This window comes from Natrix helvetica (genome assembly GCF_964273705.1).
Source record: "Natrix helvetica genome assembly, chromosome: 4".
Taxonomy (NCBI): Eukaryota; Metazoa; Chordata; class Lepidosauria; order Squamata; family Natricidae; genus Natrix; species Natrix helvetica.
Genome location: NC_138550.1, coordinates 124,506,907 through 124,520,122, shown reverse-complemented (window position 1 = coordinate 124,520,122; position 13,216 = coordinate 124,506,907). Strand labels below are relative to the sequence as shown.

Below are 13,216 nucleotides of genomic sequence, written 5' to 3'. Positions count from 1 at the left end.
TATTTGCTACAAAATGTTTAAAACTAGAACAATGCATATTGATCAATGCTCTCAAAACATGGACCTGTTAAATCTTTTCTCTATAACTTTAAAATATACTTCTCTACAAATAGAATGTAGAGATAGAATTGAAATAACAGCAATTACATTTATCTGAGATAGGTAAAATGAGGACCCAAATTGTTGGGGGCAATATGCTGATTTTGTAAACTGCTTAGAGCAGTCTGTAAAGTACTATGAAGCGGTATAAAAGTCTACGTGCCATTGCTATCTGAAAAACATGCTATTAAAATTATTTTGCAATTAATATCAACATACATTTATGGAAATACAAATGTAGTTGTGATGTTAGAGTTCCATTTATTTAATATTTAATTGCATTTAATATGTTGGTTACATTTTGGTGTCATTTAAAGTTGATTAGAAAATGGGATGAAGGGAGTCTTTACAGTAATTAATCTTTGGGGTGTGACAAGGTTGTGATTCATTCAGCTACTAATACTTTTGAAAGGTAAGCTATTTAGGATAGTAGAAGCAAGAGCTTGATCTCAAAATAATAATGAAATGGTAAAATTCATTAAAATGACAAAAATGTTTCTAAATTCCACAGCAGTTTTAAGTTACTTGTACTTAAAGCTGCCCATCTTATTTACATACAGTGGACTGTCAATGTATTTTACAGGATCTTTGACAATTAAATGATATAATTTTTGGTATTATGTCACTTTCTCTTAAACACCTTTCATTCCAAAAAAAGGTAGCCAGCTTTATGTTAGACTCTCTTCACAACTCTGTGGAAAAGAAAATAGATTCTATGTTCAGATGATGTTCTTGTTACTTTCAAACTGGCAATTGCAGGAATTTGACCATTCTTGCTCAATGGGGAATTTTCTTTTGTAGCCATTCCTTGTCTTCCCAAGATTCAAAAATATGCTTGCCTTGACACTCGTGCAGATGATCAGTTAATCAAATTTAAAAGGTACTGTAGGAAGATCTTGATTAAAATGTTTTCAGATACTATGTCTTTCCCCAAGCATACACTTTTATCAATAGAATACATGTAGCCCACAAAACACTTCTATATTGTAATGAAGTGCAAAAAATAACCTGCGGAAATAAGAGCAGCAGCCTAAACAATAATTTGATGAGAGAAAAGTTGAGTCCAAAGTCAGAATGGGGAGGGAAAAAGTTTGTAAGAAGGGACCAATGGTGAAATTCAAAATTGTTTATTACCGGTAATAACCACCTGGCGTGGCTTGGTGGCCGTGGCAGGGGAAGGATACTGCAAAATCTCCATTCCCACTCCACTCCAGAGGAAGGATACTGCAAAATCCCCATTCCCTCCCCACTCCTGGGGGAAGGATATTGCAAAATCTCCATTCCCACCCCACTCTGGGGCCAACCAAAGGTGGTATTTACCACTTTTCAAAATTTCTGCTACTGGTTCTCCAGAACCCATCAGAATCTGTTGAATTTCACCTCTGGAAGGGACTCTCTCTCTAGTTTTCTGGAAAGTAAACAAAGAGAAGTGCTTTCAAACTTAAAGATTCTGTTGCTGTAACCTTAGAGTAAAGGTAGTATAAGTGCTCATGTTTTTGGTTTCCTGTCTGAAATAATTTGAAGGTCTGACAATGTGTGTTTAACTTTGCATCTCAAACAGGTAAATGTTTATTCTGCCACAATTTCAAATGCTAAACTGTTCTTAATAGTTTCTCAGGCACCATGTGTCAGTCAAGACACTGACCCCATTGTGTATATTAAAGAATTTCCTTTAAAGACCTTGTTCTGGGAGGAGATGGTTTATTCTGTAAAACTCCAAATTCTATTGATAAACAAGTTCTGCAAGAATAACGTATATTTAAACTGATAGTTGCCCAGGAAAAAGAAATGACGACCATTCGTGAAACAAACCTTGAGTTGCCGGACGACACAGGTAAAAGAGAAATTAAAATCATTGAACTTGCTACTTGAAAAAGAAACGTACGAGGTTAATGATGCCCCTGAGCCAAATGGGATTCAGGAACTAATATATTCACTCCTGGCAACTTCCTTTTTCAGGGAGGAAAGTCCATTCGTGACGAGAGTTTGGAGGGTGTCGTTTCGAAGTTATACGGCTGCAAGCAGACTTGTCTAAAGAGAGTAAAGCCACCCGAAGGCGAAGGCAATTACTCAGAGGTAACGAAGTTGAAGGAGGAGCCGCCTTTCTGGTTCGCCTACCCCGATCTCACACATTCCTGTGCTTATACAGTCAGGGACAAAACAGCCGGGTCGGGCATGTAAATTCCAGCTCTTTTCCTACCTTCCCAAAGCCGGGCGGGGCTGGGGCTCATTTCCCTGGTCAAATAGAAAGAAAGAGCGAGGGAAACCAATTAAGCTATCTCAAAGGTGCCGTTGCTAGTACTAACCTTCCTCCCTCCGTTGGCCCCACCCTGGTTAGGAGCGAAATCCTATTGCGGGCGGGAGGAGCCGCCAGCTGGAGCCTGAGCGAACCAAGAAAGGCAGAGAAAGCAAAGTCGTCGCCGTCTCCACCTTCTCTCCATTAGTTCCGCCCTTGGAGCTGCAGCCGGTGAGCCGGGCGGGGAAACCTCAGACTCACCTGGTCCAAGTCGTCAGGACTTCGGTGCTTAGCCCAGTGGCCGCAATTCCCGCCAAACCGCCAGCCTCCGGATATGGTCCCGCCGTCAAGAACACGGCACGGAGGGGGCTCGGTTGGAGCCGCTTGCTTCCAGCTCCTCCTCAGCCTCCTGGTGAGTAGGACTCTCCTGGGAAGAAGGGGTAAGGGGTCGCCTTCCGGAGTTAGTAGAGGCAGGAAGGTCGCGGGAGTGGCAGGCCAAAAGCCACGAAGCCGTGGCTGGCCCACGCGGGACCTTGAGAGATTTCCACTCGCGTGGCAAAGACTAAATTGCATTGCGCCGGTGTGGAATTGTTTGCTTGGAGGAGCGGCTCCTTTGGAGTGATCAATGTTTACGCCTGGCATGCACGGGGGGGGGGGGGGGGGATGTTGATTTGCTTTCTTTAGTTCGTTCCCTTTTTTTTAAAAAAAAAGAAAATATCTTACACAGTTGAAGGCAAAACTTTAAAGAAGTGAAAAGAAAAGCCTTTTCTTTCACTTCTTTTCTCTTTTTTGCCCGCGCGTGCGCTTCGGAAAAATGAGGGAAAGTGGGAGGGGGGGGGGAAATCGGTGTAGAAGCTGTTGCCGGCTGCCCGGTCGTATGTCGAGGACATAACAATCGGATAAATGAAATTGTGAAGAAAGGCAAAAAAGGAAGAGGGTTGGGTGGAAGGTGCCGTATTTCGCCTTGCCCATTAAATAGCACAGTTTGGCTGGTTTTAAAGAAGGGCATCGGATTTTCATTAGAAGTGAGGATCAAACTATACCAGGCGTTGAATTTGCTTTTAAAATAAGGTGGCAGTTCAAGGCTACTTTACACTCCTCCCTTCCCGAACAAAAGATGATAAATAAAAATCTGTCCCTCTCTTCCTTAACCTGATGCAGAGGTTGAGGAGGGGGTAGGCGAGTAGGAGATCTTTAAAAAGTTGTATTTTAAGCAGCTTCTGAGTCATGGGGGAAGAAATAATGCAGATAAAGAGAAGCTAGAACCAAATATTGTATATTTCATGCTCTTTTAGGATGGATATAATTTTGAAAGACCAGCGCTTACCTTTTGAAGACAGTTTGTTTCTTTAATTTGTCTGGAATTCTCATGAAATAATGTTTCTGGTTTCCTACTTGAAAGCAACTATTTACCTGTTGATACCAATAAGATGATTAATTTGCTTGCATACTTCTCTGTTGAAACCCAAGGAAATATTCTGTCTCTGGAGAGAAGACAGCAAGATCGTTATAATGTTTAGGTACTCCATATTTAGAAATGAATTTAATATTGAAAATCATTGCATTTATTTGTCATGAATGATAATTCTAGGTAGTTATTTAACAAAATACAGAAGCACGTGTATAAATTCAGTTTATGAACTACAATGTTTATATTATTGACAAAAAGGAAAGTAAGCAAGGGATTAGCCAACTTCTGCAGTGTATTTTTTAATGAGAATATATCCTGCTTTTTTAATGAGAATATATCCTGCTCTTTTAATGAGAATATATCCTGCTTTAATTTCAAAAAGAGGCAGTGTATACACAGTTTAGTGAAATTGAAATATTTAATCATTTTACAGTACTACTCCTTTGAATGGGAATATGTGTACTGATTTCCCTGGATGTATAACACACACACACACACACACAAAGACAAACACATAGAATTGAAAAAAAATATTAATTGATATTGATAAATTCAAGAAATAATTTATTGCAATCATAATGAGCTCAAATAGTAATGAATTTTGAGAAATGATTAGTACATTTTACTTATATGTATTTTGAATAAGAAGCAGAACTTAAAAATATAATTAACTCACCTAAACTAGGTGTGGTTGCTTATGTTGTAAGAATAAACTCCAGAATTTCATATCTATGTTTAAGTTTTGAGAATAAGCATAGTTTGACAGTTCAATTAGTTGGCTGTCCCATATTCTGGAGTGATTCCCTCATCGATATATAACAGGGCCTTTAAAAAGCTGGCCTGGCTTCTTTGTCCAGTTGGGTTGAGGGATTGAGTGGTGTTTCTTTAGTTGTTTAATTATTATCTCCCTTTTGTATTCATATAGGCACACTTTTTAAATTTGTGGATTTTGGGGCAGGAAATATTGCTTGATTTGCTGTATACCATCTCATACTTTGAGTTGGATGCTGCTGTAAATCCATAAATAATTCATTGTTCAAAGAGACCCATTTTAATTTATAATAAAACATGAATGTAATAATTATTTTACTAAATCTTTTTACTGATTGGTGTACTTTCCAATCTGATAGTACATATGAGCAAGGTTGCTGCCTACTTCTTGCTAAGAATAATGTTTAAGTGTACATTTTACTGCACAATTCTGTTATAGTTGTATTCCTAGATCATATACTTTAAATTTATTATGAGTAACAGGTAATTATGATATTTGCATTTATGCTATATAACCCTTTCTCCAACATTACCTTTCTTCAACCAGGTAATGAAAATGGTGATAAAATGAGTGGTTGAAAATTATCAGAAAATTAATTAGAAAATATTAATAGAATATAAATTTTAGTTTATATAGTACATTCCTAATTAGAATGGTCGAACTATGTTTATTCTTAAACTTAAATATAAATGTGAAATTCTTTGTATTATTCTTATGACATAAGTAATCATGCCGTTGCTTATTCTAACTTCATAGATAACTGATTTTAATGAACATTTATGATTATTTAATGAAATAAAAACAATGAATAATTTTGTATTAAAACACTGATTATTGCATTTAACTATATGCATCTCTTTTATGTGTATCTAGTTATTCTAGATAGAGACTGTGGAGTTCCAGTCCTTTCTTAGACACAGAAGTCAGTTGGATGATTTCCATGCTGGATTGTCTCTTAACCCAGCTAATCTCACAGCTGTGACAGGATAAAACTTTAATAAACAAATAAATAAATCATTCATTCATTCCCCTTTCAAGTTAATAAAATAGTTTTTTTTTCTTTTTAAGGTGCTTTCTTTTTGTAGCTCTTTAATATTTTTTGCTACTGATAATTTATATTATAAGCAAAGTTAATTTGAGTTAATAGTATTTAATGAAATCGTAGTGTGCTCTTATATTTAAAATTCAATACTTGGCAACATTCCAAGAATGTTAGTGAAACCTCTTTGTTCAAATTAATGAGAAATGTGTTTATATTAAACACTACTTGTAACTGATTTGCTGACATTCGTGTTTGCAGCAATAAATTTGATATGTCTTCTGATAATGTTGAAAAGCTAAGCAAAATTGGACCTTGTTTATGCTTGATGGGAGACCCAAAAGTAGCAATAGCAGCAGCATCCAAACCAAAGCAAGATAAAGGCAAACTTTCCCCTGTTCTTCCAAACAAAATTGCATGGATGGTTTCATAAAGAAACTGGACTCAAAAGAGATTCTTCCTTAAAGAGTTTCCAAAGCAGGGAGCATAGCCCATCTCAAGTACAATATCATTTCTGGACATAACCTTTTAAGAAGGATTTAGATAAACAAACAAATGGGTTTAGAGAAGGACAAAAAGATAACAAAAAATGGGAAACTAAAGCTATGTGAAAGAAGATTAAAGGAGTTGACATGTTTAGTTTTGAACTGAGGAGAGATAGAACATCATTCTCAAATATCAGAAGGGATGTTATACAGAAAGGGTCAAAAGTCATTCTCTGTCATTCCAGAGTTTAGGACCAGGAATAATGAATTTAACTTACATAAAGTCATTCCTCTTGAATATTAAAAAAAAAACACCTTCCTACGATAAGGAGAATAGGACCAGTTAATCAGAAATATAATGTGCCCCCATTTATGGATATATTTAAGTAGAACGGAAGAATCATCTGCTCAAGAAGCTTTTAGGAACAAAAACCATGGTTTTAGTCCTTTTTTTCCATTCCATTCAGTGGTTTACATGCAATTTGCACTTCTCCCTTTCCCAGCCTTTATAATTTTATTATAACACAACTGGATTGAAGGATTTGCCTTTAGTTAGAGCTGTATCTCCTGAATCCCTCCTTAGCATTGAGTGATTAATAAATGTTGAAGGAAAAAAAAAACCCTTCTTCTGTAGGAATAGAAAATAACATACAAATGTTTAACATTTTAGTTTGTTTTAATATATAATAGGCTATTAAAATCTGTGAGAATATTAAAACCATAGCTCACTGCATTTGAGTATGTTTTATAAATGTGCTGGTTCAGTCTTTTAATAGTACCTAAAATAGCATGAATATTGTACCTTGCTACTCTTCCGTAGAATAAGTGGCTGCATAAAGAATACAGAATTGAAATCCTTGTTTCCTGATGGTGGTGCTCATTATCTGTGTTTTCTATTTTGCCAAACCCATATCCTTGGTGGTCTTTGTGAGTGACTATAGCAAAAATACTGGTTTAACCTAAGTGTATAGGATATCTCAACTCATCATGACCTTGTACTGCAACTGCTTACCCAACAAAATGCTTGCTACTGTCTTGATAGACATGTTCGGGCTGCATCTCTACAATCCTATACAGAGAAGCCTAAAAGTACTTCATATGTGCCAAAGATTCCATTTGAGCTCATGATTATATTGCCTCAGTTTAAACTTGTATGTCACTGTTTTTGGTCTCCTCTGTTTTTTTTAGAACAATCCCTTATAGCAGGGGTGTCAAACTTGCAGCCCGCGGATTGGATGCAACATGTGCTGGCCCCACCCCTGCCCACTTTAGTGAAGGGGGAAAAAGTCCCGATATGTCACGTGATGCCACCGTGACAATGGGAATTTGACACCTTAGACCAGCGATGGCGAACCTTTTTTGGCTCGTGTGCCATAAGTGGGGGGAGCGCAGGGAGGTCGTGCGCAGGCGTGCCGCACCCATAATGCAATGCGTGAGCATGTCCGCACTACAGGCGCGACCACCCCATTTCTTGTATCCTTTTTTCACCCTCCCCAGGCTCCAGAGACTTTATAGGAGCCTGGGGAGGGCGAAAAAAGCCTCCCCCCGGAGGCTTCAGGGACCTTCAGGAGATTTCCCTAAAGCCTCCAGAGGGCAAATAAAGACCCTACGAGCAAATCGGAAGTGACTTCCTGTTTGCTCGGAGGGTCGTTTTGAGCACTCGGGAGGCTTCAGGGGGCTCCGGAGGCTTCAGTGACCTTCAGGAAGCTTCCCTGAAGCCTCAGGAGCACTTAAAACGATCCTCTGAGCAAACCAGAAGTCCGTTCCCAAACTTCCGATTTGCCCATAGGGCCAGTTTTTTGCGCTCCGGAGGCTTCAAGGAAGCTCATGAAGCCTCCAGAGGGCCTCCAGGGGAGGCTCTTTTTGCCTTCCCCAACTCCTATAAAGCCTCTGCAGCCTGGGGAGGGCTAAAAATGGCTTTAAAAAAGACTGAACTCAGCTGGCCAGTGCCTCGCGTACCCTGACAAATGGCTCCGCGTGCCATAGGTTCGCCATCCCGGCCTTAGACCATTAGTCCTGCCTTGGGGTGAAGTCAACTGAGTCCCCTTTCTTTCTCAGCCCTAGGAAGCGGCAAACCATGTCTGAAAATGTTGCCAAGAAAATGGCAGGAACTTGTCCCTGCAGTTCTGAAAAGTCAAGTCTGACTTGAAGAAGCATGTATATGCACGTGCGCGCGCACGCGCACACACACACACATTTTACAGACATAACTTTTTGGAAAAAAGAAGAATGCTGTCGATCTTTTCTCTATAAATTTGACACTTTTCAGTGGATTGGCTCAGTAATGACTCTTATTGGTTACATGTGTATAGAGATTCTCCATACACATGGAGAAGGTCATGGTTGTCCCAAAGGTACTTTTTTCAAGAGGCAACTGGACTTTCTGGGGTTTTTTTTTGAAGATGTTTCACTTCTCATCCAAGAAGCTTCTTCAGCTCTGACTGGTAGTCTTCCATTCTCCATCATCCATTCAGAGCTGAAGAAACTTCTTGGATGACAAATGAAACATTAAAAAAAAAAAACCAGAAAAACCAGTTGCCTCTTGAAAAAGCACCTTTGGGACTTAGTTTTCTATAATCAGTTATTGTCCTCTAGGAAATTCTAAACTTCTAATTATAACAGCATTTTATCGTGGAAGAAACATAGCTGGCTCTTGACCATTTGTACTTACGACAATGCTGAATGGATGATAGTTGTGATTGCTTCTCATACTTACAGTTGTAACAGCATTCCCAAAGTCATCAGATTGTGATTTGCAACTTTCCATGCCACTTCCTGACAAACAAAGTCAAGGGAGAATTTGGCAGGAAATCACAAGACATAGTCACATGACATCCTCGCTCAATAATGGTTCTGGCTTATTGGCAACTGGGACTGCCAGAATTGTCATTGCTTAACAGTGCAGTCATGTGGGTTTTTGACTTACGACCATGTTGCTTAATTGAGTTTCTGGTACCAAATAGTGTATTAAGTGAGGATTACCGTTATTATTGATTAGAGGGCTGGGTCTATATAGTGATTGCAATTTACTTTGGAATGCTGATGTTTATATCCATCTTGTTAACTATAGCTTTATAGGGACTCACAACGGAGTGACCTCCTAGATCTAATTACTCATTACTGTATTGATATTCTTCCCAGAAAGCATCTTGAGGAACTTCCCTGAAAACATTGTTAAAGCATTACAACTATTTTTATTCACTACAATTGGCATCTTTGATTTAGAGCAATGGTTCTCAAACAGTTTGGTCTCAGGACCCCTTTGAATTCTTAAAAATGATTGAGCTTTGGTTTACGTGGGTTATATCAATATTTACTGAGTATTTTAAAAATATTTATGCATTTGATTTCATGGAGCCCATTGGTTCCTAGTTCTCACACTTTGAGAGCTACTGATTTAGAACAGATATGGGGAACTTGCTACCATCCACATATTGCTGAACTGCCATTCCTGGCATCCCATTCCATTGGCCAATCCACATCAATTGCAACATTAATCCATGTGGTTTATATTTCCTTGTTATTGTTGCATCCAGGGTAGATATGAACAGGATTGTTAACATGCAAAATATTGAATGATCAACAAATTGGCTATTAAGAATTATTGTACCACATAGAAAGAATACATCTGAACAAAAGCTGTGGACTCTTTCTATGTGCTGTATTGCCAGTATTTGACAATACAATATTTAACAATCTTTTTAATAAAGGCGAGAAAAAAGACTTTTGAACAATATGATCAGGTTTTTTGTTGTGTTTGTAGCAATTGCCAGAATTTAAAAGGAAAACTGCTAATGCTTATTATGAAAATTTGTGAGCCTTCAGTGCTGTTCTATATATTTGTATTTCTCCTTTATTCCTTAGTTTCTCCTTATAAAATAAGTTATACTTGAAATGGGGCACAATGGCGGTATTCTTGGTGCTGGAAACATCTGTAGGCTCTTTAATCCCAATCAATGGCTCTGTTCAAATGAGTCATACTATAGGCAAGGCTTCCCTAAAGGAAGTGGCCAAATTAGTTTTGGTTCAACTAAGAACTGAGTACCGGTATATTCTTCCAAATCTATTGAAAAAGATGGCCTTGCTATTTTTGTGCCTTGCATTGTGACCCTTGATGCGGGATGTGTTGCTTGAACATTGACTGGTTTCACCTGCTTGCCCAAACATACTATATATACATGGTTACATTGCCTAAAGTATGTTACCCTACAATACGTTCCTATGAAATCAGTGGCATAACATTGTGATGTGGTTTGTAGTCCCTATTAAATGTGCATTTATTAAGGAAAATTATAGCATTCTCTTCCTTAATGGAAACATAATTTTGTGCAACTATTTCTGCAGGTAATGATGCTTTGTAAAATTTCTGTATCTTCATGTATTATAACAATATTATTAAACTTTGAAAGGGGTGGAGGTTTTATTATTATTTTTAACTTTTTAAAAAAATATATACATTTATTGATGGCTATATAAATGATCTAAACTAAATAAATGCATAAAATAAAGAATATATAGGGTCAGAGTATCATAGAGTCCTGCTAATTTATTCTGCTTTTACAACGGATGTGTTATAGTTTTTGCTTGTAATACACCAGCTATGTTTTTTATCTGTTTTCTGTTGGAAATTTCTATGCATGGAGATGTAACATAAATCTAATTCTTTTATACAGAAAAAATAAATAGTAAGACTAGATTTTCTCTTGCTAATATATGCTTCATAATTCATGTTTACTATTTTAAATAATGAGCAAATTGCAGCAGGAATGTGCAAAGCTATATTTATTTCCATTATTTATAATTCTGCAATACAAATATAATTGAATGCTAATTCTTTTGTCTCCATCTAGGTATTAAGTTTATCTTGTGAAGCTTGTAAAAAAGTTACCCTAAATGTGCCTCCAAAGCTAAATCCAGACACACTAATTGGCCAAGGTGAGAAAATGGCAAGTTTCTTAAATATAATAATTAGAATCTAATATCTGTGATTATTTTTGTCCCCTCCTCCTCCTTATAACAAGAATTTTTCTTCAAGTATTGTATTCAAAAGAATTTTTTTCTGATTAAAGGATGAGCCAGGAAAACGCAGCAAGGTTTTAAGATCCAAATTTAAAAATACATTAATGAACAAACCAAATGTTAGCTTGGGAGAAAGTGTACTAAAATTACATTTTTTACCTGAAATAAATAGAACTAACTATTTATTTACTTCCTTTTCCCGTGGCATATATTTTGAATTCCAACAACCATTTTCTTTATTTATTTTCTGCAATTCATTTGCTGCAGTCAGCATTTCTGAGCAATGTTTAACCAGGTGATATTAATTTAAGATTTATTGTTTAGAGATAATTTAAGTCAAGGTAAATAGATAAAACTAGATATTTAAAGCTGGATTCCGTTTGTTTTTTGTATGTCTGTCTATTCATCTATGGTCAAATGTATTATGTATCTGATATTATTTCCAATCCTATCTTCCTACCCTTTTCAAGTTCTGGGCGCCAGTGCATTTAAAAAATAACAGGCAGAGTTGTACAGATTGCTGATTGTATGATGTCATGTGAGCATATTGAAATTTTATGCATTCCTAAATGCTTTGTCTTTCTTGATAGAACTTTTACATGGTCTCATCTAAAAGACTAAAATCTTGTGACATTTGGCCAGTTTATTTAAATTTTGATTTTCACATACATTTTCTATGGGGATTATAAGCAGTTTTGTTATACTTTGATTTATACATAAAATACATAATGCACTTATGTACACAGTGTAAAATGTTTAGGTTATACACATGTATCTTTGTGATATTGAGAATGATTTTTTAACAACGTTCTTTTCATCTTTTTATTAGTAAATCTGAAAGGGTGTCTTAGAACTCCTCACCTGATCAGTACCAGTGACCCTGATTTCATAGTTCTGGAAGATGGTTCAATATTTACAGCAAATACAGTTTCTTTGTCTTCTGGAAAGAAAACATTCACCATATTGCTCAAAAATTTGCAAAATAGTCAACAAAAGCAAATCCACGTTAATTTACTGTCACGTTCTCCAAAAGTGAGTGGCTTGGAATTAGTTGTTATGAAAGTTAATTCACTGAAACTGATTCTAGGAAAATCCTGATATTTGTTTTTTTGCTACTCATTCATATGTAAATCAGCTCTTCCAAACCTGGTAACTTCTAAATTAATCAATCAACATTAGCCAGTTTCAGAACTGACAACCTGATGCAGGTGGATCATATGTGGACATTTGAATTAGTCAAAATGCTTGACATCAAAACATTTAAGTTTTAAGTGATGAAATGCAGTGAGAGTCTGTAGACATGAGGTTCCTTCTGGGATCTCGGCAATGTGTGAATGTTAAATGTATGATGTATTTAAAAGCACATTGTATAAAGGAGAATAATATAGAGACAACACTATATGGCTTTTTCTGACAGCCTTAGCAGTTCCTATAAGATATCATTAGAATATATAATTTTAACATAAGTTTTTAGCATCCCTTTAGCTATAGATGAAAGATAAATTCTAAGTTTATCTTGTTAAAATTGTTGTGTCAGACAAAGAATGATGATAGTAAAGACAAAAATATAAGTAAATGAGTCAGCTGAAAATACTAGAATAAATTGTATATTTTGCAAATATATTACTCTTTCTTGATTGTATATCTTTTGAACTTAGACACATAAAACAGGAGAGATAGTTCTTAGACGCAGTAAACGAAGATGGGCTCCTGTACCAACCGTTATAATGGAAAATTCACTGGGACCTTTCCCCATGCAAATTCAGCAGGTAAGTTAATAGGTTTCCTATTTTAAGTAGGGATATGTATTGTTAACAACCTGTATGTAATACAATAAGTCTCATGTGTAATCACTTACACAAATATTAGTATGATACAAATCTAGTTTTTAATTTCCTTTTTTATTTTGGCACCACCTTTCTAGAAGAATGGTGTATTCAAACTCTGTAATGAAAGAATAAAATTACCAATTTGCTTATCATTCTATTTCCAATTAAATTTTGGTAGATAAGGAAATTCCACTTTTGAGGATACATACATTTTTTTTCAAGAATTATGACACCTTGTTTCATGTGGCCTTGTTAGATAAATACTAGTATATATGTGACTCACATTTTATGAGTTGAAGTTATTGGCGGACTTCATCTCTGTTCAA

At 36.4% G+C, this 13,216-nt stretch overlaps 1 protein-coding gene across 3 annotated transcripts in view; it reads left to right on the top strand.

Moving 5' to 3' along the window:
* The first annotated feature begins 1,906 nt into the window (after positions 1 to 1,906).
* LOC309390999 (desmocollin-2-like) overlaps positions 1,907 to 13,216 on the top strand; it is a 30,448-nt gene continuing 19,138 nt past the window's right edge. The window contains exons 1-5 of one of the 3 annotated variants that reach the window (XM_081951000.1): positions 1,911 to 2,175; positions 2,544 to 2,747; positions 10,893 to 10,977; positions 11,891 to 12,093; positions 12,720 to 12,830. In XM_081951000.1, coding sequence (XP_081807126.1) covers positions 2,670 to 2,747; positions 10,893 to 10,977; positions 11,891 to 12,093; positions 12,720 to 12,830 — 477 coding nt within the window. In that variant the 5' untranslated portion in view covers positions 1,911 to 2,175; positions 2,544 to 2,669. Of the gene's footprint in view, positions 2,748 to 10,892; positions 10,978 to 11,890; positions 12,094 to 12,719; positions 12,831 to 13,216 lie in introns of all 3 variants that reach the window. The other 2 variants (XM_081950999.1, XM_081951001.1) reach the window with 2 other exon arrangements.